We start from the raw sequence: 14,092 nt of genomic DNA on the forward strand, positions 1-14,092 counted from the left end.
AACAGGGAGGGACTAACTGAACTAAAATAATTCTGTTGCTAAATGTTTTGCTACAGTGTTCTCTAACGAATACGACCCTCGATTCAAATACTATTTGAAAATTTACAAATACTTTGAGCATTTCCTTTAGTCCTCCAGGTGGGTGAGGTTTGTTTGTACTTTTAGGACTTTTCTATTGGTTCCATTACAACAACCTCAATCAAACACTGCTTATTAAATATTCAACATTATTTTAACGCAGGTCTGTTTCCACGTGCAATAAGCCTGTAACGTCTTGTATGATCTCATCAGGTAAAGGTGTGTCAAATGGAAGGGCAAGTCTCACCACTGAAAGGAAAACATCACTGGTCCACCTCTGCATCAGGTCAGCTATGTTGATCAATACTGTCCCAGGGATGCTGGGAGCAGAGATGAACTCCCCTGACCTGGTACCACCTATGGAGTTGTCATTTTAATATCAGTTTAACCCCATTACTGCTATAACACATAAACCATGTTAATAGAATGAAATGGATCCAGGTTCCATTTATTCTACAATAGATTTACTGCCTGTGGAACACTTCTCCAAAGTGTCTGAAATCAAGATGACTGCAGGTCTGAATCCCAAACTAATGGGAGGAAATGGCTCCATCTAATAAGATGGTATTTAGAGGTATGAACCTTTCTATTGGGGTGAACCATCCCCTTAACATACAGGACCAGTCAAAAGTCTGGACACATCTACTCATTCAAGGGTTTTTCTTTATTTTTACTATTTTCTACGTTGTAGAATAACGGTGAAGGTGAAAATATCATTGTTACTATGTTTGTATTATTATTTAGTTTTTAGCTCGTTTAATGAGGGTTCAGCATTGTGTTGGCTACATGTCTTAGATTGATGCTGTGTTTCTCTCAGGTCAAAGATGAGGCCATAGAGGAACATGTTGCTGCTGTTCAAAGGTGTGGGAGAAACTACTACTACTGAATGAGGAAATATATACTGTTTCTCCCTCGAGTTTAGGGAGAAACCACACGCCTGCTCTGTGAATGAGGAAATATATACTGTTTCTCCCTCGAGTTTTGGGAGAAACCACACGCCTGCTCTGTGAATGAGGAAACATATACTGTTTCTCCCTCTAGTTTTGGGAGAAACCACACGCCTGCTCTGTGAATGAGGAAATATATACTGTTTCTCCCTCGAGTTTAGGGAGAAACCACACGCCTGCTCTGTGAATGAGGAAATATATACTGTTTCTCCCTCGAGTTTTGGGAGAAACTACACGCCTGCTCTGTGAATGAGGAAATATATACTGTTTCTCCCTCGAGTTTTGGGAGAAACTACACGCCTGCTCTGTGAATGAGGAAATATATACTGTTTCTCCCTCGAGTTTAGGGAGAAACCACACGCCTGCTCTGTGAATGAGGAAATATATACTGTTTCTCCCTCGAGTTTAGGGAGAAACCACACGCCTGCTCTGTGAATGAGGAAATATATACTGTTTCTCCCTCGAGTTTTGGGAGAAACCACACGCCTGCTCTGTGAATGAGGAAATATATACTGTTTCTCCCTCGAGTTTAGGGAGAAACCACACGCCTGCTCTGTGAATGAGGAAATATATACTGTTTCTCCCTCGAGTTTTGGGAGAAACTACACGCCTGCTCTGTGAATGAGGAAATATATACTGTTTCTCCCTCGAGTTTTGGGAGAAACTACACGCCTGCTCTGTGAATGAGGAAATATATGACTGTTTCTCCCTCGAGTTTTGGGAGAAACCACACGCCTGCTCTGTGAATGAGGAAATATATGACTGTTTCTCCCTCGAGTTTTGGGAGAAACCACACGCTTGCTCTGTGAATGAGGAAATATATACTGTTTCTCCCTCGAGTTTTGGGAGAAACTACAAGCCTGCTCTGTGAATGAGGAAAAATATACTGTTTCTCCCTCTAGTTTTGGGAGAAACTACACGCCTGCTCTGTGAATGCACGTGAGATCTATGCACATACATCCCAAACAACATGGGAGAAATGGGACTCTTGCTCTTACATGTCAGGACTGTTTTCTTGGTACTTAACCATGTCTCTGGACTTTACACATCTCCTGAATGTTGTGGCGTTAAAGATTCTGGTGACTATGGATTGTCCTTCAAGTGCTGTCTATAAATCCAAATGTTGTAACCCCCGATCTAGACTGGCCATTATCTTGCTGCTTCTACTGTCTGGAAATGTGCAATCTGACCCAGGTCCTGACATTCTTCCCCCTGCCCAATTAAGTAGTCAGAGCGGAAGTTTCTGCGTATGAATGTAAGAAGTCTGCTGCTGAAGCTTCATGTTGTGGATATATGGATAAAACTGACGACTCTGATGTATTTATGCTTTCTGAAACCTGGCTCCAAAAATATATTGCAGACTAACATATTGGCATAAATGGTTACAATGTTTTAGGTGCAGATGGTAAATCTAAGGGTGGAGGTGTTGCTGTTTACGTAAAACACAAGTTCTCAGCGGTCTGACTTCTACTAAACCTCAGCAAGTTGAATATCTGTGGTTGAACCTTAACCTTGGCTCCTGTTTAAATATTGTTGTGTCTTGTTGTTATAGACCATCTGCTCCTGTTTAAATATTGTTGTGTCTTGTTGTTATAGACCATCTGCTCCTGTTTAAATATTGTTGTGTCTTGTTGCTATAGACCATCTGCTCCTGTTTAAATATTGTTGTATCTTGTTGTTATTGACCATCTGCTCCTGTTTAAATATTGTTGTATCTTGTTGTTATTGACCATATGCTCCTGTTTAAATATTGTTGTATCTTGTTGTTATTGACCATCTGCTCCTGTTTAAATATTGTTGTATCTTGTTGTTATTGACCATCTGCTCCTGGTTAAATATTGTTGTATCTTGTTGTTATTGACCATCTGCTCCTGTTTAAATATTGTTGTATCTTGTTGTTATAGACCATCTGCTCCTGTTTAAATATTGTTGTATCTTGTTGTTATAGACCATCTGCTCCTGCTGTCTCTCTGGATTGTATTTCCAGATTATCACAGCATGTCAACTCTGACTTTGTCCTGATGGGTGATCTGAATCAGGATGGTTAACATCTAGCTCTGATCATCTCTAAATTCTATACAAAACCTATAATCTCACTCAGATTGTCAACACGAGGTTCAATATAAAGGATCCTCTGAAATCCTCTTCTACACCGTGCTTCTACACCTGCATTGCTTGCTGTTTGGGGTTTTAGGCTGGGTTTCTGTACAGCACTTCGAGATATTAGCTGATGTACGAAGGGCTATATAAAATAAACTTGATTTGATTTGATTGATTTGATCTTAACCGATACTCATCGTTTTAATGTTTCTGGTATTTCTGCAAATGACATAAGTGATCACTGTGTTCTTGCCTGTGTGAGAGATGGTCAAATTCCTGAGCATTCTCCACGTGTCATTACGAAAAGACACCGGAAGCTGTTTGATACTCCAGGTGTTTTACATGATGTAACCAGCATTGAATGGAATATAATTAATCCCTGATGTTGAATTAGCCTGTTCTTACTTCCACAATGCATTCCAGGACGTATGCAATAGGCCCCTTTAAATACATTCAGGATTAAGGGCAGAGAGAAGCCCTGGTTTACTGAGGAACTTACTAAAATCATAAGGGAACTAAATTCAATGTGGGTTAAAGCAAGAGGGTCTGGCTCAACGGATGATTGGATGGCTTTTAAACGTCTTTGAAATATGGGTGTGGCTTTGATCTGAAAAGTGAAAGCAGACCACTCCCTGAAATCTACTACAGATCATTATGATCTGAAAAGTGAAAGCAGACCACTACCTGAAATCTACTACAGATCATTATGATCTGAAAAGTGAAAGCAGACCACTCCCTGAAATCTACTACAGATCATTATGATCTGAAAAGTGAAAGCAGACCACTCCCTGAAATCTACTACAGATCATTATGATCTGAAAAGTGAAAGCAGACCACTCCCTGAAATCTACTACAGATCATTATGATCTGAAAAGTGAAAGCAGACCACTACCTGAAATCTACTACAGATCATTATGATCTGAAAAGTGAAAGCAGACCACTCCCTGAAATCTACTACAGATCATTATGATCTGAAAAGTGAAAGCAGACCACTCCCTGAAATCTACTACAGATCATTATGATCTGAAAAGTGAAAGCAGACCACTCCCTGAAATCTATTTCAGATCATTATGATCTGAAAAGTGAAAGCAGACCACTACCTGAAATCTACTACAGATCATTATGATCTGAAAAGTGAAAGCAGACCACTCCCTGAAATCTACTACAGATCATTATGATCTGAAAAGTGAAAGCAGACCACTACCTGAAATCTACTACAGATCATTTAAATAATCCCTCCACATTTTGACAAGTAGTGAAAGGTTTGGAGTGAACAGAAGATTCACAGCTTCCCAAACTATTGTTGGTCGACACTCAGGTTGTAACTGAGAGAACCTCCATTCTGAAAGCCTTGAATCAGCATTTTATAGATGCAGGCAGTTTATTTAAAAATGTTAAACCCCCCTGTGAATTTACCTGAGACCCCTGAGCGCTCCTTCACCAGGTTCTCCTTCTCATCCCTGACACCCCTGTGCCCTCCTTCACCAGGTTCTCCTTCTCATCCCTGACACCCCTGTACACTCCTTCACCAGGTTCTCCTTCTCATCCCTGACACCCCTGTGCACTCCTTCACCAGGTTCTCCTTCTCATCCTTCTCTGTTTCAGAAGTGTGTAAAGCCCTGAAATAAATTGATAGAACAAAATCCCCTGTCCCTGATGAACTAGACCCCCACTTCCTACACCTGGCTGCTGAAAACATTGCTCTCCCCTATATTTTTCACCTCACGCTTGGGGTGAAGGAAATCCCCAAGTTATGTCCACTCCTGCTGGTCAGTATATCATTCCTGTCCCTCACCATTTCCTCCACTGTCCACTCCTGCTGGTCAGTATATCATTCCTGTCCCTCACCATTTCCTCCACTGTCCACTCCTGCAGGTCAGTATATCATTCCTGTCCCTCACCATTTCCTCCACTGTCCTCTCCTGCTGGTCAGTATATCATTCCTGTCCCTCACCATTTCCTCCACTGTCCACTCCTGCTGGTCAGTATATCATTCCTGTCCCTCACCATTTCCTCCACTGTCCACTCCTGCGGGTCAGTATATCATTCCTGTCTCTCACCATGTCCTCCACTGTCCACTCCTGCTGGTCAGTATATCATTCCTGTCCCTCACCATTTCCTCCACTGTCCACTCCTGCTGGTCAGTATATCATTCCTGTCCCTCACCATTTCCTCCACTGTCCTCTCCTGCCGGTCAGTCAGCACACGACCAGTACCAGTACCACACGACAGTCTCCTGTCTATTCTGAGGGTAGAACAGAGTTTACTGTCAATAGATCATTCTGGAACAATCCTGGAACATGTTTAGTTGACATGCATTACAATATGTCATTTCCTGTCAATGTAAATGTAAAGCATAGGTCACATCCTGCTGACTTCCCGTTTGTCTTAGTGAAATGTTCTCATGATGGAACAGACAGTTGATCTTTTCAGATTGGGGTGAACTAATGTGTCGGCCTCTGTCATGGTAAGACCTCTGTTGACCACATGATCAAGGACGATGGACTTCATTAGATACAACAGTTCCCTGCCGCCTGCCTCCATCTCTCTGATGTCCACCTCTCTGAGGCTCCTTAGAGAGGACTTCATTAGATACAACAGTTCCCTGCCGCCTGCCTCCATCTCTCTGATGTCCAGCTCTCTGAGGGTCCTTAGAGAGGGCTTCATTAGATACAACAGTTCCCTGTCGCCTGCCTCCATCTCTCTGATGTCCACCTCTCTGAGGGTCCTTACAGAGGGCTTCATTAGATACAACAGTTCCCTGCCGCCTGCCTCCATCTCTCTGATGTCCACCTCTCTGAGGCTCCTTAGAGAGGGCTTCATTAGATACAACAGTTCCCTGCCGCCTGCCTCCATCTCTCTGATGTCCACCTCTCTGAGGGTCCTTAGAGAGGGCTTCATTAGATACAACAGTTCCCTGCCGCCTGCCTCCATCTCTCTGATGTCCACCTCTCTGAGGCTCCTTAGAGAGGACTTCATTAGATACAACAGTTCCCTGCCGCCTGCCTCCATCTCTCTGATGTCCACCTCTCTGAGGCTCCTTACAGAGGGCTTCATGTTTTGACTTTGTACTAAGAGTTGTGAAATGTAGCTTTCCTTCTCTACTCCTCACAAATGTAAAAGCATTGGATTGGTGTTGACACGGGGTAGAGGGAGTTTACATATACCAGTCATTTCCTTTAAATCCATGAAGGGAAGTGGACAAGTTCACACTTAGAAAGGAGAGATAATTGTTACACACCCCATGTGTTCTGATAACTACAGGAATGAAACCATATTGAGGTTGTCTGCTTTCTATACACACACACACACACACACACAGAGAGAGAGGCAGAGAGAGAACATCAGATAAAGTTGTGGAGATGAGGGAATATGTGATCAGATACCCCTCCAGTCTGGTTAACCACAGTCAGGTCCAGTATGGACTATCAATACAAGTCACCATTCAGAATGTGACCCAGTTCAATGGGTCTGATCAGAACCCCTCCAGTCTGGTTAACCAGTCAGGTCCAGTATGGACTATCAATACAAGTCACCATTCAGAATGTGACCCAGTTCAATGGGTCTGATCAGAACCCCTCCAGTCTGGTTAACCACAGTCAGGTCCAGTATGGACTATCAATACAAGTCACCATTCAGAATGTGACCCAGTTCAATGGGTCTGAACAGAACCCCTCCAGTCTGGTTAACCACAGTCAGGTCCAGTATGGACTATCAATACAAGTCCCCATTCAGAATGTGACCCAGTTCAATGGGTCTGATCAGAACTGGGGGATGTCAGACATGAAGTTGTCTTAACACAACTGGAATATCATTAGTTTGTGATTCATTGTTAATGGATTTTCAATCAGGAACACAGAGGAACAACCTGACAACACACATAACAACATAACAATAAAAACAAAGAGGAGGAAACCACTAAAGTCATGACCATATTGTCATGTTGTAATGACAGGGAGAAACAATCTAACATCTACAACACTACTTTACACCTGGTTATAAGAAGCCTAGTGCACTACGCAGGGAATAGGGAGCTATTTGGAACAGAGACACTAACTCCTGGATGAAAATCTCTCTCTCCCTCATCTGTCTGATATATCTGCAGCGTATATTGTTGTGCCAAACACAAAAGCATGATATTGTAATAAATCTGCACCCTATTCCCTACGTAGAACACTACTTTAGACCTGGTCAGAAGCACCGTAGTGCACTACGGAGGGAATAGGGAACCATTTGGAACAGAGACAGTAATTCCCCTGAACATCTTCCTCTTCCTCATCTGGTTTCTTGAACAGCCCTTCACTCCTCCCCTCTTCCTCCCCTCCTCCCTTTTCATTCTATTCTATCAGCCACACCACTAGCTCACCTCCACACAATACATTTACAAGTTAAAGACACACCTTGGAATAAATAACAAAGGAAAACTATTACTAGATGAAGTTTAGTGTTTTTTATTATTTCCCATCACCATAAATCATATTTAATCACTGAACAGTAGCAGACCTAACTTCATCTGTTCCTGACTCTGGATAGTGGATTAAAAAGACCATCAATCTCCAATGATATTAAAGTACTATTCTGAACATTACTGATATACTGAGTGGCAAGTCAAGATATCTGCTGGTTTTATTGTTTGGTCAATAGCACCACCTGCTGGACAGGTTTAATGTTGCTGGACTGAGCAGTATGGGAGGATGAAAGATGACACATTTAGGGACGGTTTCCTGGACATCTACATTGAACATACTTTTTAGTCCAGGACTAGGATTAATCTGTGTCTGGGAAACCAGTCCATATAGTTTAGTAGAAATAAGTGATACCAGCTTGTAGTGGGCTGACTAGTCCTGAATTGTCCTTTAGTTCCTGGACCATTTTCCATGCAGCTCCAGGTGACAGAGAACACATCAATTAGGACCAACAAGCTGATCAATGATACTAAGGAGAATTACATAGAGACAGAGAACCAACTGAGAAAACATATCAATGGTTCTGAATGACAACCAATATACATCAACACCAGACATCATGATTCATGGAAATGTACAAGATTAAAACATTGCAATTACTAAAATATGAAAACAATGAATTTTAATTCATAACATCTTCTGAAGATCAAATCAGTTAAATCATTGTAGATAAAACTAGATAAAAGATAAAAGAATCATCACATCTGGGGACCATCACCACCAGCATGACTAGTATCTATGTGGACCCTACTACCGTTTAACCAGCTCAGCTATAGACTACACCAGCATGACTAGTATCTATGTGGACCCTACTACAGTTTAACCAGCTCAGCTATAGACTACACCAGCATGACTAGTATCTATGTGGACCCAACTACAGTTTAACCAGCTCAGCTATAGACTACACCAGCATGACTAGTATCTATGTGGACCCAACTACAGTTTAACCAGCTCAGCTATAGACTACACCAGCATGACTAGTTTCTATGTGTACCCTACTACAGTTTAACCAGCTCAGCAGTACCATAGAGATAAAACCCAGGATAGAGGGGCTGAGTGAATGTGGTCTGGACTCTGTGGAGGAGGGTCATTGTGTCAGAGACACTGTAGAAGGACAGAGTACCTGCCTTGTGATCCAGGTACACTCCTACTCTGGAGGACTGAGGGCCTGATACTTTAGTCTTAACATTATTGTGTCTGAAATAATAACCATCACTAGAGCACTCTAAACTCCAGGACTTGTTATTGTCTCCAAATCCAGCATCTTCCTCTGTTCTGCTGATGTCTTTACATGAGACTACTGTATTAACCCAATCCCCACTCCACTCCACCTCCCAGTAACAGCGTCCAGACAGACCCTCTCTACACAGAACCTGCCACCAGTAGGTGAATCTTTCTGGATGGTCAGGATATGGTTGGACTTGGTCTGTATAGGTCACCTTTCTGTTCCCTTTAGACAGAGAGAGGTGTGTGTTTGCTGTGTTTGGGTCCAGTGTGAGCTGACAGGAATCTGGGAGAAGAGCAGAGCAGAGACCAATGAGGGGAGTCAGAACAATAAGTTAAGTCAGATACTGTATCTACCCTGTCTTTGATTAGAGCACAGCAGAGATCAAATCAGAGAAATATGAGGAGTCAGATAGATACCCAGTCTTTGATTAGATCTACTATTGCTATATATTTCTAGAGGGATTGTTAGGAGTGTCAGTAAAAAGAGACTGTTAGTTATTTCACAATAAAGAGACTCACATTGTAACAACTGTTCTCTGGTCTTGGGCTCTGGAGGCAGTACAACATCCACTATATTCACTACAGACACACAAACACATTGACAGAGAGAGGGAATGTTATCATCAGACCATATTCCACATGTATATGACTAGTAGGGAACTTTCAATGGTCTAAAGTTGATGTTCTTATTGTTTTCAACACACCTGTAGTGGAGATCTTGGTCCATTCTCCTTTAAGGAAGTCTTCTAGTTTCTCTCTCAGTTCAGACACAGTCTTACTCACATCTCCAAAGTACTGAAGAGGACGGACAACGATGCTGGGTAAGTCTGAAGATACACAGATACTGGAGAGAGACTGATAACTCTGGAGAGAGAGAGAGAGACAGAGAGAGAGAGAGAGGGGGGGGGGGGCAGAGAGAGAGAGAGAGGGGGGACAGAGAGAGAGATGTGGACAGAGAGAGAGAGAGAGAGTGAGAGGGACAGAAAGAATGAGAGACAGAGAGAGACAGAGAGAGAGAGACAGAGAGGAAAAAGAGAGAGAGAAAGAGAGAGAGAGAGAGAGGGACAGAGAGAGAGGGAGGGACAGAGAGAGAGAGGGAGGGACAGAGAGAGAGGGAGGGACAGAGAGAGAGGGAGGGACAGAAACAGAGAGCGAGAGACAGAGGGACACAGAGAGAGGGTGGGACAGAGAGAGAGAGATGGACATAGAGAGAGAGATAGAGGGACAGAGAGAGAGAGAATTGAATTGAATTGAGAGAGAGAGGGACAGAGAGAGAGAGAGAGAGAGAGAGAGACAGAAAGAGAGAAGGAGAGAGATTGACAGAGAGAGAGAGAGACAGACAGAAAGACAGACAGGACAACATAATGATGTAGATGAATAGTTTCACATGAAGTTAATTTCATATCACATGTAACAAGACAGTTTAGTTACCTGGAGGAAATGGATGTGATCCTCTGTGTGTGAGAGCTGCTCCAGCTCAGTGCTTCTCTTCCTCAGCTCAGCTATCTCCTGCTTCAGTTGCTCCAGGAGTCTTTCAGCTTGACTCACTTGAGCCTTCTCTTGGGCTCTGATCAGCTCCTTCACCTCAGAGCTCCTTCTCTCAAGGGAGCGGATCAGCTCAGTAAAGATCTCATCACTGTCCTCCACTGCTGCCTGTGCAGAGCGCTGTAGAGAGAGAGAGACAGAGTTTGAGTTTTAAATCATCTTCATTGGGTCTGGGAGCCCACCATACAAAACCAGTTACACATCAATTCCTCGTCTACAGTAACTGGACACAACAGCCTCTGAATACCCCATATACTATATATATATACATAATACCCCATACACCCCTCCCCAACAGTAGGGTCCAGGTGTACCAGATGCATGTTGGACACCCCTCCCCAACAGTAGGGTCCAGGTGTACCAGATGCATATTGGACACCCCCCCCCCCTTCCCCAACAGTAGGGTCCAGGTGTACCAGATGCATATTGGACCCCCCCCCCCCCTCCCCAACAGTAGGGTCCAGGTATACCAGATGCATATTGGACACCCCTCCCCAACAGTAGGGTCCAGGTATACCAGATGCATGTTGGACACCCCCCCCCCCCTCCCCAACAGTAGGGTCCAGGTATACCAGATGCATATTGGACACCCCTCCCCAACAGTAGGGTCCAGGTGTACCAGATGCATATTGGACAACCTTCCCCAACAGTAGGGTCCAGGTGTACCAGATGCATGTTGGACACCCCTCCCCAACAGTAGGGTCCAGGTATACCAGATGCATATTGGACACCCCTCCCCAACAGTAGGGTCCAGGTGTACCAGATGCATGTTGGACAATCCTCCCCACCAGTAGGGTCCAGGTGTACCAGATGCATATTGGACACCCCCCCCCCCCCTCCCCAATTAGTAGGGTCCAGGTGTACCAGATGCATATTGGACACCCCCCCCCCCCCCTCCCCAACAGTAGGGTCCAGGTATACCAGATGCATATTGGACACCCCTCCCCACCAGTAGGGTCCAGGTATACCAGATGCATATTGGACACCCCTCCCCAACAGTAGGGTCCAGGTGTACCAGATGCATATTGGACACCCCTCCCCAACAGTAGGGTCCAGGTGCACCAGATGCATGTTGGACAATCCTCCCCACCAGTAGGGTCCAGGTGTACCAGATGCATATTGGACACCCCTCCCCAACAGTAGGGTCCAGGTGCACCAGATGCATATTGGACACCCCTCCCCAACAGTAGGGTCCAGGTGCACCAGATGCATATTGGACACCCCTCCCCAACAGTAGGGTCCAGGTGCACCAGATGCATATTGGACACCCCCCCCCCCCCCCTCCCCAACAGTAGGGTCCAGATGTACCAGATGCATGTTGGTGGCTATGACTCCATGTATGATCCCCCATTGGAGGTCAGCTGTCCTCTTATCAATCGGCAGTTTGTATAATGATCGCCAACAGCCTTTTGGGGAGGCACCTTTGACCCAACACACCCGCCCACCTCATCGATTTTACCCCTTCCAGGGAAGAGACATGGGACACCTTTACACATATTCTGTACATGGCCTTCTTTCCCAACTCCTTGAACTCCCCCACCTCCTTGAACTCCCCCAGCTCCTTGAACTCCCCCAGCTCCTTGAACTCCCCCAGCTCCTTGAACTCCCCCAGCTCCTTGAACTCCCCCAGCTCCTTGAACTCCCCCAGCTCCTTGAACTCCCCCAGCTCCTTGAACTCCCCCAGCTCCTTGAACTCCCCCAGCTCCTTGAACTCCCCCAGCTCCGGGGTATGGAAGGAAAGCAGCATCCCTCCATCCTCCTCTAACGCCCCCACCGCAGCACTAACAATCAGCACATCACCAGACCCTCCATCCTCCTCTAACGCCCCCACCGCAGCACTAACAATCAGCACATCATCAGACCCTCCATCCTCCTCTAACGCCCCCACCGCAGCACTAACAATCAGCACATCATCAGACCCTCCATCCTCCTCTAACGCCCCCACCGCAGCACTAACGATCAGCACATCACCAGACCCTCCATCCTCCTCTAACGCCCCCACCGCAGCACTAACAATCAGCACATCATCAGACCCTCCATCCTCCTCTAACGCCCCCACCGCAGCACTAACAATCAGTGCAGGGAACACATAATCCAGACCCTTCATCCTCCTCTAACGCCCCCACCGCAGCACTAACAATCAGCACATCATCAGACCCTCCATCCTCCTCTAACGCCCCCACCGCAGCACTAACAATCAGCACATCATCAGACCCATTTTAACATGCGTGTGGTTATCACGTTTGGTGTGGGGGGACAAAGTCAATTTGCACACAATGGTGGCCGGTTTGGGTACAGTGTGACCGGTTTGGGTACAGTGTTAGGGGCAACCTGGAGCCGTCGAGCAAAGGTGCTTTGCCCAAATGTGGACAGGCTACATTGAGACAATATTTTAGGCTGCATTGGGCCCACATGATGCTGGAAGAAATGTCCACCAGGCCTTGCCCACCCTCGTGCAGTGGCAGGTACAGGGCTGCAGCTTTAATCCAATGTTGTCCAGACCGGAAGAAATTGACAAGGGTCCTCTGAAGCTCTTGTATCAGACCCCCCGGTGGCTGTAAAATCATTAGTCTGTGCCACAGGGTAGAGGCAGCAAGATTATTAGCTACCAGTACCCTTCCCCTATAAGACAGCTGGGGTAGCACCCATTTCCATCTTGACAGTCTGGCACACACTTTCTCCACTACACCCTCCCAGTTCTTATTCTGAAAGACATCGGAGCCTAGAAAATAAAAAAAAAGTCTTCATCCCATCTCTGCCCCACTGAAGCCCCCCTGGTAACCGTGGAGCGGACCCCGTCTGAAGCCCCCCTGGTAACCGTAGAGTGGACCCCGTCTGAAGCCCCCCTGGTAACCGTAGAGTGGACCCCGTCTGAAGCCCCCCTGGTAACCGTAGAGTGGACCCCGTCTGAAGCCCCCCTGGTAACCGTGGAGCAGACCCCGTCTGAAGCCCCCTGGTAACCGTAGAGTGGACCCCGTCTGAAGCCCCCCTGGTAACCGTAGAGTGGACCCCGTCTGAAGCCCCCCTGGTAACCGTAGAGTGGACCCCGTCTGAAGCCCCCCTGGTAACCGTGGAGCAGACCCCGTCTGAAGCCCCCTGGTAACCGTGGAGCAGACCCCGTCTGAAGCCCCCCTGGTAACCGTGGAGCAGACCCCGTCTGAAGCCCCCTGGTAACCGTGGAGCAGACCCCGTCTGAAGCCCCCTGGTAACCGTGGAGCGGACCCCATCTGAAGCCCCCCTGGTAACCGTGGAGCAGACCCCGTCTGAAGCCCCCCTGGTAACCGTGGAGCAGACCCCGTCTGAAGCCCCCTGGTAACCGTGGAGCAGACCCCGTCTGAAGCCCCCTGGTAACCGTGGAGCAGACCCCGTCTGAAGCCCCCCTGGTAACCGTGGAGCAGACCCCGTCTGAAGCCCCCTGGTAACCGTGGAGCAGACCCCGTCTGAAGCACCCCTGGTAACCGTGGAGCGGACCCCATCTGAAGCCCCCCTGGTAACCGTGGAGCAGACCCCGTCTGAAGCCCCCCTGGTAACCGTGGAGCAGACCCCGTCTGAAGCCCCCCTGGTAACCGTGGAGCAGACCCCGTCTGAAGCCCCCTGGTAACCGTGGAGCAGACCCCGTCTGAAGCCCCCTGGTAACCGTGGAGCGGACCCCATCTGAAGCCCCCCTGGTAACCGTGGAGCAGACCCCGTCTGAAGCCCCCCTGGTAACCGTGGAGCAGACCCCGTCTG

At 46.5% G+C, this 14,092-nt stretch overlaps 1 protein-coding gene across 1 annotated transcript in view; it reads right to left on the bottom strand.

The window, feature by feature from the left end:
- Positions 1 to 7,733: 7,733 nt before the first annotated feature.
- LOC129844069 (tripartite motif-containing protein 16-like) overlaps positions 7,734 to 14,092 on the bottom strand; it is a 36,666-nt gene continuing 30,307 nt past the window's right edge. The window contains exons 3-6 of the mRNA XM_055912436.1: positions 10,250 to 10,483; positions 9,523 to 9,682; positions 9,338 to 9,397; positions 7,734 to 9,101 (exon numbers count right to left, since the gene is read on the bottom strand). Of these exons, the coding sequence (XP_055768411.1) occupies positions 8,590 to 9,101; positions 9,338 to 9,397; positions 9,523 to 9,682; positions 10,250 to 10,483 (966 nt within the window). The 3' untranslated portion in view covers positions 7,734 to 8,589. The remainder of the gene's footprint in view (positions 9,102 to 9,337; positions 9,398 to 9,522; positions 9,683 to 10,249; positions 10,484 to 14,092) is intronic.

This window comes from Salvelinus fontinalis, unplaced genomic scaffold (genome assembly GCF_029448725.1).
Source record: "Salvelinus fontinalis isolate EN_2023a unplaced genomic scaffold, ASM2944872v1 scaffold_0170, whole genome shotgun sequence".
NCBI classification, from domain to species: domain Eukaryota; kingdom Metazoa; phylum Chordata; class Actinopteri; order Salmoniformes; family Salmonidae; genus Salvelinus; species Salvelinus fontinalis.